At 42.5% G+C, this 15,110-nt stretch overlaps 2 protein-coding genes across 15 annotated transcripts in view; both read right to left on the bottom strand.

Moving 5' to 3' along the window:
* LOC119441987 (phospholipid-transporting ATPase ID) overlaps window positions 1–15,110 on the bottom strand; it is a 161,489-nt gene that overhangs the window by 45,325 nt on the left and 101,054 nt on the right. The gene's annotated exons all lie outside the window — the stretch shown is intronic.
* LOC119440517 (phospholipid-transporting ATPase ID-like) overlaps window positions 8,614–15,110 on the bottom strand; it is a 31,319-nt gene continuing 24,822 nt past the window's right edge. The window contains exons 2-6 of the mRNA XM_037705418.2: window positions 14,680–14,738; window positions 14,219–14,332; window positions 13,939–14,037; window positions 10,963–11,097; window positions 8,614–8,688 (exon numbers count right to left, since the gene is read on the bottom strand). Coding sequence (XP_037561346.2) covers window positions 8,614–8,688; window positions 10,963–11,097; window positions 13,939–14,037; window positions 14,219–14,332; window positions 14,680–14,738 — 482 coding nt within the window. The remainder of the gene's footprint in view (window positions 8,689–10,962; window positions 11,098–13,938; window positions 14,038–14,218; window positions 14,333–14,679; window positions 14,739–15,110) is intronic.

Here is a 15,110-nt window from a genome sequence, read left to right as displayed (position 1 = left end):
TGAATACATTATATTAACCAAATATAACCACCATCTCACTATTCGAGAGCAACTAGCACTGTAGGTTTAAAGGTGCACAGCTAATTTATTTTCCTAAAGTGGCCGCAAACATTAGTCACAAGAGATGCCATATCCACAGATGAAGTTGACTGTGCTTGATAAAGCTATGAGGCATGCTACTTTCTTCTTCAATAAATGCATATGCTAGGCCTCTTTCTTGTCTCTGTCCAGCCAGTGAAATGTTGTACACACTGGAAATGCTAAAAGGTGCTCAAATTGAAAAGCAGAGGTAAGTCATGAACTCCATTTTTTTTTGCATTGCTTCCAATCATTCTTGTCGATGTGACTGTACGCAGTGCCCAGATTAGCAAGTGGCCTGTGGTGGGTGATAATAATAACAAAATGTTTATAATAGTCAGTGACCCAGCTGTCGAAGAAAACAACAACAGCTGCTCCTACTAAAGAACACTTTATTCCATGACTGTGCTAAGAGCCTACAAAAATACTATCTATTTTACTAAGAGCAATGTTCTTGCTGCTGTGCTTGAACACAAGAGTGTGGATGACCGGCTCTTGTACACTGCTATTTATTTTATAATTTGTTGCCTGACTTACAAACCGGCGTCATCTGAACAGTGGCACATGAAAAATAAAATGCAAAAAGGGATACGATCTTGAAATGTTTCTTATGGAGAGATGGGGCTAACAAGCAAATCAGATCTACTGTCTTTCTTTTGTCAGATGGAAACACTGTTTATCGGCATTAGCATTATCAATCTAGTGCTAAAATAATTTTTTTTTGTGAAAATGTCAGTACTAAATAAAGTCTTGTACATGTGCTCTTTATCTTCACAAGGGTCATCTTCACAACACCCAGCTGTTTATTGCAATTGCATCAAAAAGTTCTGCATCAATTAACTGAAATGCAAGCTTCAATACACATTTTCCACTCATAAATACAAGTGAATTCCTCAACTAGCCTTTGCATTTTTGTTATGCAGTATTGAGTTATAGTCACACTGAAGCGCTAAAACCACAAAACAGACAACAACAAATGGCACAGAAGACTGACACTCAAAAATGGCACAGAAGATTGCTGAAACATTTTGTGCTGTTCCTTCTTGACAAATGGCATCATCGGAATCATGACACACACTATAAACCACCATGAAGTTGCAAGATTGCAGGTTTTTCCTTGTGAACTCTGATTTTCTGCCTATTCAAGAATACTGCCAACCAATGGCAGTGGTACCACACCTGAACAAGATTGTTGCATGGAAGAGCACATAAAATTGAAACGCATGTGAAACATTGTGCAATTTCATAGCAGTAATGTAAAACTAGCAAATTAAGACAAACTGCAAAGCTATGTCAGCACAAGAAAACAAAGCTCAGAGTGTTGGAGGCCTGAATGCATATTACAGCAAACAAGTCAAGATGCCGATGCGAAGCTTACATTCCTATGTGGGTCTGAATAACAGCAAAATCAATTTTCCCCATTGTGTAAGTTTGTACAAAACTTTACGGTGAACTGCATCTGTAGGAAATTATAAAATTGAATGAGATTCCTAGACTGCTGGATTTAAAGGAAATTTGGTTTAAAGAGACACTAAGGGAAAATATTAAGTCGAGCTAGATTGAAAGATTAGGCTTCCGTAATAACGAATTGTCATTTGTAGTGAGAACAGAGCTTTTGTAAGCGAATAAATTGAGAAAATGATTCACAGAGTGGGAGGTCACGTGGAGACGTCAACTTGTCTGTTTTTGCCACAGGCAATTCAAATTGAGAAGCAGCAGCGTCCCGGGACCTTCAGCAGCAATTTTCTATGCAATGAAGTGACATATTGGCACACAGAAAACGATGATAGAATTCTGGACGAATACAGTCAACATCGAATTTTTAAGACTCCTTAGGGACCGCAAAAACATCCTGAAAAACCAATGCAAGTCTTTTACTGCCCTCAAGGCTCAAATCGCCACAGCCACGTCCCATCTTGCTGTGAAGGCCTGCCAGTACACTTTTTAGACGTCTTGGTGTTTGTACTGGAACAGGAGACAGCAGGGTGCACGTGTGAATAATTAAGGGACATATACTGTATTTTCCGGTCTATAAGCCGTGCCTTTGTATAAGTCACACCCCCCTAAAAATTCTGGGGAAAAAAAAAAAGACTTATATACGTCACACCGGTGTATAAGACGTGCTTGTTCATTTGGTAAACGATTAAAAAAAATTAGAGTGACGTTTCACTTCGTGAACACGAAGCGATGATATGGTTCGATGATATCGAAGCATGGCCTTACCGTGCTTTCCGCTCTTCGAGACCACTGGCTAGAATGACAAAGACGGAGTTGGCACCATTGCTGACAGCAGCGAATATTTTCATTAAAGAACACTGCACCGAACAGCAGGAAGTTCAATAGCAAACGTCGAAGCACCCAGGCCTAAAGACCATGCACCAGACACCATGTCGCCAAATACAAATGGCTACGGTGACCACGGTGGCTACGGCTGCCAGCAGATTGGTGTGCGAGGGTGCTGGTTCAAGGCTGTGAGGTAATCAAAATGGTGACGGTGGTGGCTTTGATTATTGCTATTTCAGACCTGCGGTCACCGCAAAAAGTCTGAAAAATTGGACAATGAAGGGTTTCACTGTCCGAAAATTGAACATCGTTATACATTGGCTCTATGGAGTACGTGGTGCTGCCTCGAAAGCGCCCGAATTATCAGTAATGTCCAAAAAATTGATTGTTGACTGTAATCTATCGTTCTAGCTTGACCTAATATTTTCCTTTAAGCGGGCCAGTCTTAAAAGAGAGCCTGTTAAAACTTTCAAGCATGGTTTATGAGCGCTAAAGTAACTAACTTCAGATGCTGGCACTCCTTCAGAATAATATACCTGGGCCAGAAACCGAGTTGATAGCGCTGTAACTCTCTGTGTACACATCTCGCTGGCTGTTCTGGAATGCTCACGAGATTACCAAGCTCACCTGACGTAGAGGGAGATGGGCACGACGGTGTTGAGTACAATGGCATAGGAGAAGAAAACAAGCACAGCAATGGCAGTGGCGCCGGCCACAGTGTTGTCGGAGCGGATGACCTTGTCCCAAGGAAGGTAGACGCGGAAGAACTGGCCTGTCACTGTCTCCCACACACCACATGCTATGGTGCAGAACAGGCAGATGCTGAACAGGAAGAACACAATCTGGAAGGAAAATCAGGCAGAAAATCTCTTGGGAACCGTTCTTCTTAAAAAGAACTTTTTAAACACAACCTTTAACATTTCTTCTTTCCTTTCTGGGCCTTTCACAATGCTTGCTATATCTGAATGGCAGAGAAATATTGTCGCAACAATGCGCCTTATTTTTCAAAAAAGTAATAACTAAATGGTATAACTTTTTTTAGTTGCACCATGTGGTCAGAACAGCGATATCAAATGTGATGATAAGCCGGCACAAGACACATGGTTAGGACAACAAAACATAAAGAAAGAATGTGAAAAGATATTAGAATACATCACAAGAAACCAGTGCGCCCATGCCAAGTGACAATAAAGTGAGGCAAAAACAAAGGTGGCATCAAAGGTGGCATCAAAGAAAGGTGGCACCCAGAGTATGACAACAGTAATGTGGGTTATATCGCCTGAGCATGTGAATGAAAGGAAAACAAGAGATTAAGTGGCAAGGAGTAAATATACCTGAAATAGATCAGCAGTGGCACCCAATTTCTGGTTTTATAATATGTCACAGCACACAGTGTGGGAAAGTGGTTGGCAAATTGACAACTCACCTGCATGTATAGTTACTCTTCATAAGGTAGGGCTGAAGGTTCTACCAACACACACAAAACATTGCTGAAACATTTTGTGTTGTTCTTTCCAGACTTCCAAATCGTACAGTCATTTTCTTATGAACACACTGTTTCCATTGTGCTATCAAGAAAATGGCTACAAACATTACATAGCAAGACCAACTGGCATGATGTGATGCACTGTTTATATAAGCACTGTCCCATCATTACCACTTATGCACGCATTTATTCCATAATTGTCCTACCTCTCCAAGTAACGCAAGATTGCCCAAGTTAGAGCCCTTGAACGTGGCTCATAAAAAATTACTGGTTAAGCCATTTTGTGCTGAAGTTGCCACTTGAAATTCATGACAATGAAAAATGATAAAACTAAAGGAAGTAGTTCCTGGCTAATGCCCCGCTGCTATGAGGCGCTCCAAAAGAACTAAGCTGAATTTGAGGCAAACAGCTCCAGTCATACAATGCACAGCAGAACAACGTAAACTAACCAGACATGCATCTTGGGACATTATAAGGTTGGCTGAGAAGAGAGAGGCAACACGTGCAAATCAAGTTAGAATCTGCTTGAGCATAAGCAGAAAAGCACAGCTTACACCAAGAATGAGAACGTTGAGGAGCCTGTCGAGAGAGGTGCGCTTGAAGATGGTCTTGCCACTGTTCTGCATGAGTTTGGTGTCCCGGCCTGCAAACACCACAACCCCGTAGCACCAGTGGGTGTTCCGCAGCACACAGCCCCTCAGTAGCAGCTTGTCATTGTCCAGCGGGTACGTCTGACCCTGCCAGAACAGGGTGCCCTCAAAGCGACTCAGGTTGTTGTTCGGTGCCTCACAGATAATCTCCCCTAGAAGAAGAAGAAGAAGAAAATAAATATGGCACTCTTTGTACACGACTCAATAGAATAACTTTCATAGAAACAAAACCTAATGATCCTTGCAACGTAGCATTCAGGTTAGTGCTTTTGTAGCTGCAATCTGACAGAGTACGCTCAAGATATTCGTAGGCAAGGGGTAATTCTGAACAGATGATGTATGATAATTACCTGTGCGGTAATGTAATCTACCTATCAGGAAAGATACCAATCAAGAAAGAGGTCAGGCAAGGAGACACAATCTCTCCAATGCTATTCACTGCATGCTTAGAAGAAGTATTCAAGCTCTTACACTGGGAAGGCTTAGAAGTGAGGATCAATGGCGAATATCTCAGCAACCTTCGGTTTGCAGATGACATTGTCCTATTCAGCAACAATGGGGACGAATTACAGCAAATGATTGAAGACCTTAACCGAGAAAGTGTAAGAGTCGGGTTGAAGATTAATATGCAGAAGACAGCAAACATAATGTTCAATAGCCTGGCAAGGAAACAAGAATTCAGGATCGACAGTCAGCCTCTAGAGTCTGTAAAGGAGTACGTTTATCTATGTCAATTATATCCGTGCCACACGGGCCAAGTAAAGTGCACTTTGAGCGAGTGCACTTCAGCGCGCTGAGTGTCACTTTGGTGGTGCGCTGCTACACGGGAAAGAAAAGTGTTCTTTCAAATTGATGGCCATGACGACCGGGAGTCAGACAGGAAAGGATATATTTATTAATATAAAATGTGTGCACAAAAACAGTTTATTATTGTTAGAAACAACATTTACAATCCACCTTTATAAGCGCCGGCAACGACGGCAACTTGACCAGCAGCAGTCAAAGCGACTCGATCCGCCAAACAACTGCGCAGTCATTATCCGGCGTGGTCATGAACAGCCCGAGAGCGAGAGTAGTTTTTTTTTGTTCTTGGTGTTTTTGTGCGGTGTGGCACATTTTTTATCTTGTAACGTCAGCAATTTAAAACAATGTTATTAAAAATTACTCCTGACTCTTCTTTCAATATCACTTTATGTATCTTCAAAGCATTGCTAACGAGGCTACACACTTCGCCACCGCAAAGTGAGTTCACCGAACACACTCGCCGGCGAGTGCGCTCTGCAGTGAGTGTCACTAAGCGTTCCCGTGTGGCAGCCTGTGAATGACACTAGCCATGAAGTGCACTCGCTCAAAGTGCACTTTACTTTGCCCGTGTGGCACGGGTATTACTCACAGGGGACCCTGATCATGAGAAAGAAATTTACAGAAGAATAAAATTGGGTTGGAGTGCAAATGGCAAGCATTGCCAAATCCTGACTGTCGTTGAAAAGAAAAGTGTGCAATCATTGCATTCTACCAGTGATAACATATGGAGCAGAAACTTGGAGGTTAACAAAGAAGCTTGAGAACAAGTCAAGGACCACAAAAACAGTGATGGAACGAAAAATGTTAGGCCTAATGTTAAGAGACAGGAAGAGAGCGGTGTGGATCAGAGAACAAACGGCGATAGCCGATATTTTAGTTGACATTAAGCGGAAAAAATAGAGCTGGGCAGGCCATGTAATGCGTAGGACAGATAACTGCTGGACCATTTAAGAGTTACGGAATGGGTACCAAGAGAAGGGAAGCGCAGTTGAGGACGGCAAAAAACTAGGTGGGGTGATGAAGTTAGAAAGATTGCAGGCGCAAGTTGGAATCAGCTAGCGCAAGACAGGGGTAATTGGAGATCACAGGGAGAGGCCCTCGTCCTGCAGTTGACGAATATAGGCTTATAGGCATAAATATAGGCATAAATATAGGCTGCTGATGATGATGAATGTAATCTAACGACTAAAAATATTTACAAGAAAAATGTGGATTACTTTCCCGCGTTCATCAAATTTTATTTAGAGACAAGCAGCTCCTTTGCAAACAAGAGAGTTCTTTAATGACCAGACAATATGGTTTTAATATATTGACACGTGTACTTGTTTATCTATCACCGGTGACCACTTTTCACCGGCTAACAAACGCTATCGCTCGGTGCAGGACGCGCCTGCATGTATCGGAAGTTTCTCGAACGTTATCGATGCTTCTATCCGTTGTCTGTTGTCACCGACGCTTATGTAATCTCATTGTATGAGCGATGCGAATTGTCTAGCACTTTCTGAAAGACACGCGGGCACCACGGATTACTCTGGAACCTTCGATGACTCATGTATAAAAACGACGCGTTTCATCGCTGATCAGATTTCACCGATCGTGGACTGTGTTCGCCGCTATCGATGTGCTTCGAGTGCAACTTGCTTTTGTGGACACAAGTTCGCCCAATAAAAAGTCCGTTTCGTCATTCACAGTTTAACGACTGTTTTCTTCACTGTTACTACTACGTGACAATATACCAACCAGGACAGTGAAGGTCAAAGTTATGCTTGGCATATATTGCTAAAAAAAATTACCTTGACTGATTTATAGTAAGGGATTCTTTACAGGGTTCAATACACCACAGCAACACCTCAGCTATGAGAGATGCTATAATGGAGGGCTATGGATTACTTTGAACAGCCAGAGTTCTTAATGCCACAAAGCCCAAACACCATTTCACATCAAAGAAAATTAAAATTAGTTCACATTTATTTCTGGCCATCAGAGTATATTGGTACGAAGAAAACAGTAAAATGATAATTGATTAAAAATGAATTAATATGGCAATTACTTAATTGGTAATTGATTTGCTGAACTATCATAACTGAAAGCCCCCTCCAGCAAATCAAAAATGCTAGTATAGGCTCTATATTGGGTTTCCAGCGCTTAAATCAGAGTGTTTAGGGTTAAAATTCAGCAAATCAAAAATGATACATTGGTCTTTGTGGGGTCAAATAAGCAACTAAATCGAACTCTACAGGGTGTTTTTGCGTGGTGCCTCAAGTGGAATAAAGAATAATATACAAACACCGATACTCGTTAGGCCAACAAATGTGACCTTGTATGCAAAGAGGTCCCGAGAAATACTTCTGTTTTTCAAGCAAGGATATTTAAAATTTTATTTTACTGCATACCGACTCCAAGTAACCGCCATGAAAGTATCTCACCATCAAACCTCCCCAAGAGCTGGTTGTCATTGCTCATCTCAGCTGTGTCTGGAGTGGCCTGGCGGCACTTGAGGTTAGTTTCACTGTATGAAAAGAAGGGGCACAAAAGCACAGTGGTGCCAGGAAGACAAATGCGATCAGATCATGGTAGTGGAAAAGCTTTCTCTTCTGCATGCAGCCTTAAATACTATCACACTGGAATGAAACACAAATGCGAAGAATTAAAGGTAGAGCGTCTCTTTGGCTGATGCTACTTGAAATTGTGACATGCAACCGTGGTGTAACCGGGTGCTAATTGCGTCTGTGAATGAATCACAGCTGTGTCACACAAACACTGCTGATGTGAAAAGAGAAATGTGCCTTCTAGCTCTGTCATGTTCATGTTTCATTGTGACATGATAGCTCATGCATGCATGATAAAAGCATTTCCTGCAGCTGCAAATGACCAGTTATACTGCAATGACACATTTCAGCTACAACACAAAAATTGTAAGAAACTTTTTCTGATTCTACTCATTTTTATCATCTGTCACGATGAGTAGCTGATAGTGCATCTGACACAATAAATGGTATCTAGTACATTAGGAGATCTGGCCTTTTATATACTCAGCCACCTTTTACAGTGCAATGAGGCTAAAGCCAGAATAAAGTCCTTTTTTATGGCTTTCTTTTGTTTCACATGGGATGTCTTACAATGCCAAATGCTCGTCTCTTTTTCAATTGAAAATGACTCTCCCACATTTGGTAGTGAACTGCTAAATAGCTGAAACATTTCATTTCACCTATCATGATCTGTCATTAATTTAACAGTACAATGTTGTGGGGAAGCCAACAATAAAATGCATAAACACTACATCACACAGCAAATGGAAGAAGAGCAACACCCTTACCCATCAAGTTCTGCCGTTTCGATGTAACATAGGCCATTTGGCTCACTAGTAGACAGCAGCAGTAAGTCGGCCTGGAAAGAAAGAGAGCCACTATTATATGCCAGTCTATTACTTATGCAGGTTTTCACACGTGTTCGTTTTGCAAAATTCCTTGATACAGTGATGTCCACCTTTGCTGAGGTTACTGTAGTGGAAAATGGGGTTCTTGGAGCTTAATGTATGACTAACACCTATGAACACTAACACTAAGATTAAGCTGAGATAATTATTTCTAATGCTGCTGTGAACAGCCACACAACATGGTGCACAGTATGATCTTGTTCACATGCCACCAGATTTGGATTTTCCTAGTTATTTCCTTTATTTATTTATTTTTATTTATTTCTTTAAGTAACCACAGTGCCAGTTAGGCATCGCAGTGGGAGGGAGTGTAAGCAGAAGTACAGGTACATTAGCAGATACAAACTAACAGAATGTAGCACATAACTTAATAGTAACAAAGCTAGCATACATTGTGTTTGGTCTCAGCACGAAGCCCAGAGACTACATGCTGAATCTTATGTTCTCCCAACCCATTCTTTTTTGTGTGGTCCCCTAGAAAACTTATTGGCAATTTTCTTACGTATATTGATTTCACTTACCAATGAAACTGTTTAGCAGTACAAGGCTGCACTAACAAATAAGTTTTTTCTGCCATACACAGATGAACTTCATTACAACATAGTCTCATCGAACACAAAAATGCCTTCGTTATATTCGATATTCGTTATAAACATACACGCAGGTATCAGCAAAAAATAACAAAATAAATAAATAAATAAATAAATAAATAAATAAATATATATATATATATATATATATCCCTATCAGGTCTATGGGAATGAAATGCAAGGGGGGGGGGGGGAATGCCTCCGATGGGCCAGCAAAGAGTCCCATGCGGGTTTTGATGACCCATGGACATACCGTGCCGTGCAGCTATGAGGCACGGGAACGAGGCACGGGAACGATAAATTATACACACACGTGCTTTGCACCGTCGTGAATACGCAACCGTGCGATCGGTGTTATCGTGCGGGATGGGCACGTTGGCTTGCCAATTGCGGTCCAACCAAGCCGTTGGCCAAAACGTGCATGCCGCTGACAGACTTTTCGGACATGGATGGGACCGCATGTGGATCTGTACTCCTGTACCGCAGCCGTCAGTCTAGCCCATGCGTCTGATCTCATGCTTGATTGCCGATAAGGTCTACAAGTGTTAACTTATTGGGGGCTATATTTCTCGCGACGGCTTGTCACCAGCCACTACGCCGGATGCACTGCTTAGGCAGCTAGGCCTATATAGCGACGCTTTGTAGGGAGCCAGCAACCGAAATTGCGGTTTCGTGCCAGTTGACGTGGTTGAAACTTTGTTCATGGCCGCCATGTTTGTGGCATCCTAAATTTCGGTTATTGGCGTTATACACTGGTTCTAGGGGCACAGGGCTGTGCCTCAGGAATTGCGCAGGTCAGAAAAAATCAAGTGTCTGAAAAATCGGTCTGCATTTGCCATTTTTGCTACCAGAAAACATATTTCGAGGCAAGCTTTGCTACATAACCGATATTATGTAGGATCCAGCATTTTCGATTTCTTTATAGCAAGCAAGAGAATACTCCACTGAAATAAAGCTTGACCAACCAAATTTTATATTTCCTTCGTTGAGTTCAATAATTCGTGATATTCGTGTTCGTTATATCAATGTTCAATTGTATATTAATATTGTCACGGGCAATGCAGAAAACAGAAGAAAAATTGTAATCATTCAAAATGTGTTTATCCAATATACACAGCTTTCAGACCCACCGTGGCAAGTTGTCAAAAATTATCGTAACTTCCGGAGTTTTACGTGACAAAACCACGATCTGATTATGAGGCATGCCGTAGTGGGGGACAACAGAGTAATTTTGACCACCTGGGGTTCATTAACTTGCAGCCAATGCACGGTAGACGAGTGTTCTTGTATTTTGCCCCAATATAAATGCGGCAGCTGCTGCCGGAAATCAAACCTGTGACATCGTGCTTCTATATGTTAACCTCACTATAATTATGGACAAAATTACCTTCACGTGCTCATCTATAAAGGAGGTATCTAATGGCACACACTTTTTAAGGGTGCAGATACTGTGTGGCGTGGAATGGAGGCCTGAAATGTATAGGGTAACGTCACGCACAAAACGTGTTGTAAACATGTTTCATGTGGCAGCTGCTCAATATAGTACGGACCAGCAAGCTGGCAGACATCTCATGATGAGATAGGCTTGTTACAAACTGAATCGGGCATCCCGCTGTGCCGCAATGGGCAACTCACAGCCACAAAGTGGTCGTTCTCCATAAAGATGATGTCGCCCACTTGGACTTTGTGCCAACGTTCCTCCATGAGCTGGCCATTGCGAAGCACCTTGGACAGTCTGTTGTTGACCTGGTTGTCACTCTGATGGCGTTGCTGCGAGCGCACAGGAATGTTACAGGTAAAGTTTGAGATGCAGGAACAGTGTACTGGACAGGTTGAATGCAGTGGAAGCCAGCTATATAGAACTATACTTAACAACAAAGAATGAAATCAAGAGGAAAACGTCTTATGATCATTCAAAGGGCAAAGTCAGAACAGTGTGTCTGAGAACGTGAAGTTATATTGTAGAAGAAAACATTAAGATGACGATTCATGCATATATAGTGCGTGGAAATGGTGCATAAACTATACAGATAAATGTGGGTGTAGTTAGCCTGCCATGTGTTTTAAACTCGGCAGGGGAATGTAAATGAATCTGCAGCGAAAACTAGTAAGAGGCAACTAGAATACTGGAGGTGCAAAGGAAGAAAAAAACGTGCAATGAAGCAAACTTTCAATTTTTAATAATGTTGCTTAATGTTGCGGGACTCCTTGTCTCTATACAGCAATGCTAGCTGGTGGTGTTGTATAGAAGTAGTAGAGTTTGGGTTTCCACAACGCTGTGTGCTCTGTTAGTTGTTAAAGCACTCAAGACACCACTGTGTTATAAAAGTATCCAAATAAGATAAACCAGAAAGGCTATAAGAAGTGAGCTTGGTGGCACATGCCACCAACCCATTTCAAATAGGAAGCTCACATCGTCAACAGGACAACATGCATTTGTAAGGTTATTTACCCTGTTGTTAGCCAGAGAGTTTATGACTCCTGCCCACTATGGGGGACAAGCCAAGAATTAAGCGCATTATTAAAAACAACAACAGTAATTCATATTCTAGGACTGGTAAACAGTAAGTGATGTTTATCAACTAGATTATCAGTCGAATTATCATTTTTGTTGCGTATGAACAATGCTTTGCTTAACTGTACCGCATTGCATTTGCACTAAGCGGACTTGAAATTATACTTGGACGCTCCACATTTGCACTCTGATTGGTTCCTGAACAAAATTAATCATTGCCCAGTTTCAACAGGCTTTACAACAGGCTTTACTACTTCAGACTGCTTTAAGCTGCTTGCATAGGTTTTCCTATCCTTTTTTTCTTTGCTAGGTAAGAGGTGTATAAATAATAATAATAATATTAATAGTACACTTTCCTGAGCGCACAGAGTTTCTGTCTACAGTCATCATGCAGAAACAGCCCTTATAACTGCCATCACATAGAACTTGTGTCTACCATCCAAAAAACATCTCCAATGTCTGAAGTATTCTGCTCTTGTGCCTGTGGCAGGTGCACATCATCTACACACATGTGCCCTGAAACAAAGACTATCTGCTAATCAGTGCTGCTATATTACAACCAGATCAATCTGGAAACCATGAGCAATTAATTGCTAATGCAGACCACATTTTATGGGTCACTCTTGCACAATCTGCATGAAATGACCTAACATAATTTTATTAAATTTCTGTTCATCCTAATGCCATGTTGCAAGCCATATGAAATAATGAAAAGAAAGAAAGTAAGCAAAGCCACGAAAATAATATTTTAGAGCAGGGGTTCTCAAGCATGTTCGTTCCAGGGAACCCGGATAAGCTCCATGACGCGCCAAGGAACCCCCCCCCCCCCCCCCCCCAGTTAACCGAATTAAAATGTCCTAATTAACCAAATGTCGAATTATCGAGGGTATCAAGAAAACAATAAACAAATGCTTAACTACATCAACACGCTTTTATTTACTCAATGAATCAGCAAATTCTGTTTATATTTATTTAGCACAAGACCAGTGCAGAAGCTGAAATTCTCGTCATCTCATGACTGATTTGCGCTAGCAGCGGCGAAGGCCTCGCGCGCGTACATCCCGATTATATTTTCGCCAGTCAGCTGCTCGCCAACAAATTGTCCGCCCATCGCAATGTAGCCGGGGCTCTTAATCTTCGACAGCTTTAAACTACTGCTTGCCGCAACCGCTGCGCACGAAACCGCGGCCGCTATCGTGGCGATCATGGACGGCGACCTTGCGGTTCAGAAGGCATGCGGCCGACGCACGCACCAAGTCAAAACGAAACTACCGTTCGCTGCAAGAAGTGCGGACGAAACCGCGGTCGCTGTCGACGCTACCATGGTTGGTGACTACGCATTTGTGAAGGCACGCAACCGACGCGCGCACCGAGTGAAAACGAAACTACTGTTTGCCTCAACTGCTGTGGACGAAACTGCGGTGGTTATCGATGCGATCATGGATGGCAACTACGCACTTATGAAAGCACGCGGCATGCCGCCAAAGCGGTGTTACGCGCGGCGATAAACGCAAGAATAAAGGCAATCACGTGCCGCGCACGCTTGCCACTGAGGACCATGGCGATGCGGACTGCGCCACTTCGTTTCGGTTGGACGCTAGCGCCGTTCTTGCTCTTCTGCGGCGCGTATTTGCGATGCTCCGCGCATTTTTTTTCTTCATTTTTTTTATTCCTCCAACGTATACGTCAGTGCGCACGCAATCGGCACCTACGCTATCTACAAACGGCAGAAATGCGCATATTGGTAAATTACGGCCTCCGAGATTTAAGTGCGAAAGCTTAGGCGTAATGCCCGTTTTCGGAGGTTGGGTGGCTACAAGCGGCTTACGAATTTATTACTCAGTTCGCGCGTTGCCGTTACGCGCTGTGAGTGCTTTTGGACACACGGGCGTGAGTAACGGAGGTTCTGTAGATCGAGCGCACCTAATTTTCGCCGTTTTAGCCACTTGGTTAGCGCGGGACCACGGAAAATTTATCAGTGGCTCGCGGAACCCCGAGCAGGGGCCGGCGGAACCCACTTTGAGAACCCATGTTTTAGAGTGATGAAGAACTTACATCATGGGTACATAATGTGACAACAAAGCAGTTTTGCTTACAATATCGTCGATGGCATCTTTTAGAGCTGTCAGGGACAGCACCACAACTAAAGGCACGGCGGTGGTCCATGGAGTTAGGGAGGAGATCTGCGGGATCATCTGTGCACGAGAAGCAAGACAAAAAACACAACCCATAGTGAGGTTTCCACGTCTTCAGTGGAATCGCCACTATATTCACCAAAACTCATAGTTTGTTGCCGTTTGTTAACTACAAACATTAGAAAAGTGCAGTGTACACTGAATAAAGGGCCAAGAACACTTGGGAGGGCGCAGCACTTACTTGCAAGACAAGGAGACATAGGAAGTAGAAGTTGGCGAGCCGCTGAAACTGCTCAAACAGGTTTCGTGGCAGGAACGTCAGGAGGGAGTACTTGGATGTCTTGATGTAGTTGTTCTACAAAACAAGAAAACAAGCATCCGATGGCCACATGATAGAATGAGGGGCTAGCATACTACTGTGCCTTGAAAAACTAGCATTCCTGGCCAACTTACAGAACTTGTCTCAACTGAAAGTGACTTAAGGGCATAAGAGATAGAACTGTGCCTCTAGCTAATGTAAGCTGCACATGAGAAAGATGGTACAAAGCAAAAGTACATTCATTCCCAAGCATCTTGCATCGAGTATATGCACCTTTCGTAACCTCATCAGGACAACATCCATACTTAGCTTTTTGTTCATATAAACCATACATAATTGTAACAAGCTGCTGCTAATTGTGACAAAGAGGGTATGGTACTCACAGCATAATTAAACTGGCTGTTGTATTCGGGATTGTTAGCCCGAATGCGCCTCTCCGTCTCTGAAAAATATGCACGCAAGCAAGGTCAATGAGGATCAAATGCTCCAAATTGTTGACCAGACATCTAAACTGACAACTTCAAACAGAAATAAAGATACAAAAAGTGCAATTAGTATCTCCTGAGGTGTGTGGACAGACTGCATAAATGCTGACAACAGTCACCGCATGCCTTTGTGCGACAACGAATCACAGCAGGATGTGGGAGAAAATGATAAAGATCATAAGTGGAGTGATGTTATTATAATGCAGTGTTAACAGCCCTGTGTCATACATTTGATAGCACTAGGCATTCATTATTGCTGCAACGTAACAAAACAGCACTCAGTTCTTTCTGGATTTACAAACAACTCACAAATAAGAAAGGTGCTTGCC

The sequence above is a fragment of the Dermacentor silvarum genome, chromosome 2 (genome assembly GCF_013339745.2).
Source record: "Dermacentor silvarum isolate Dsil-2018 chromosome 2, BIME_Dsil_1.4, whole genome shotgun sequence".
NCBI lineage: Eukaryota > Metazoa > Arthropoda > Arachnida > Ixodida > Ixodidae > Dermacentor > Dermacentor silvarum.
Note: the sequence above shows the minus strand (reverse complement) of the source record. Positions and strands in the feature narration are given on the sequence as shown.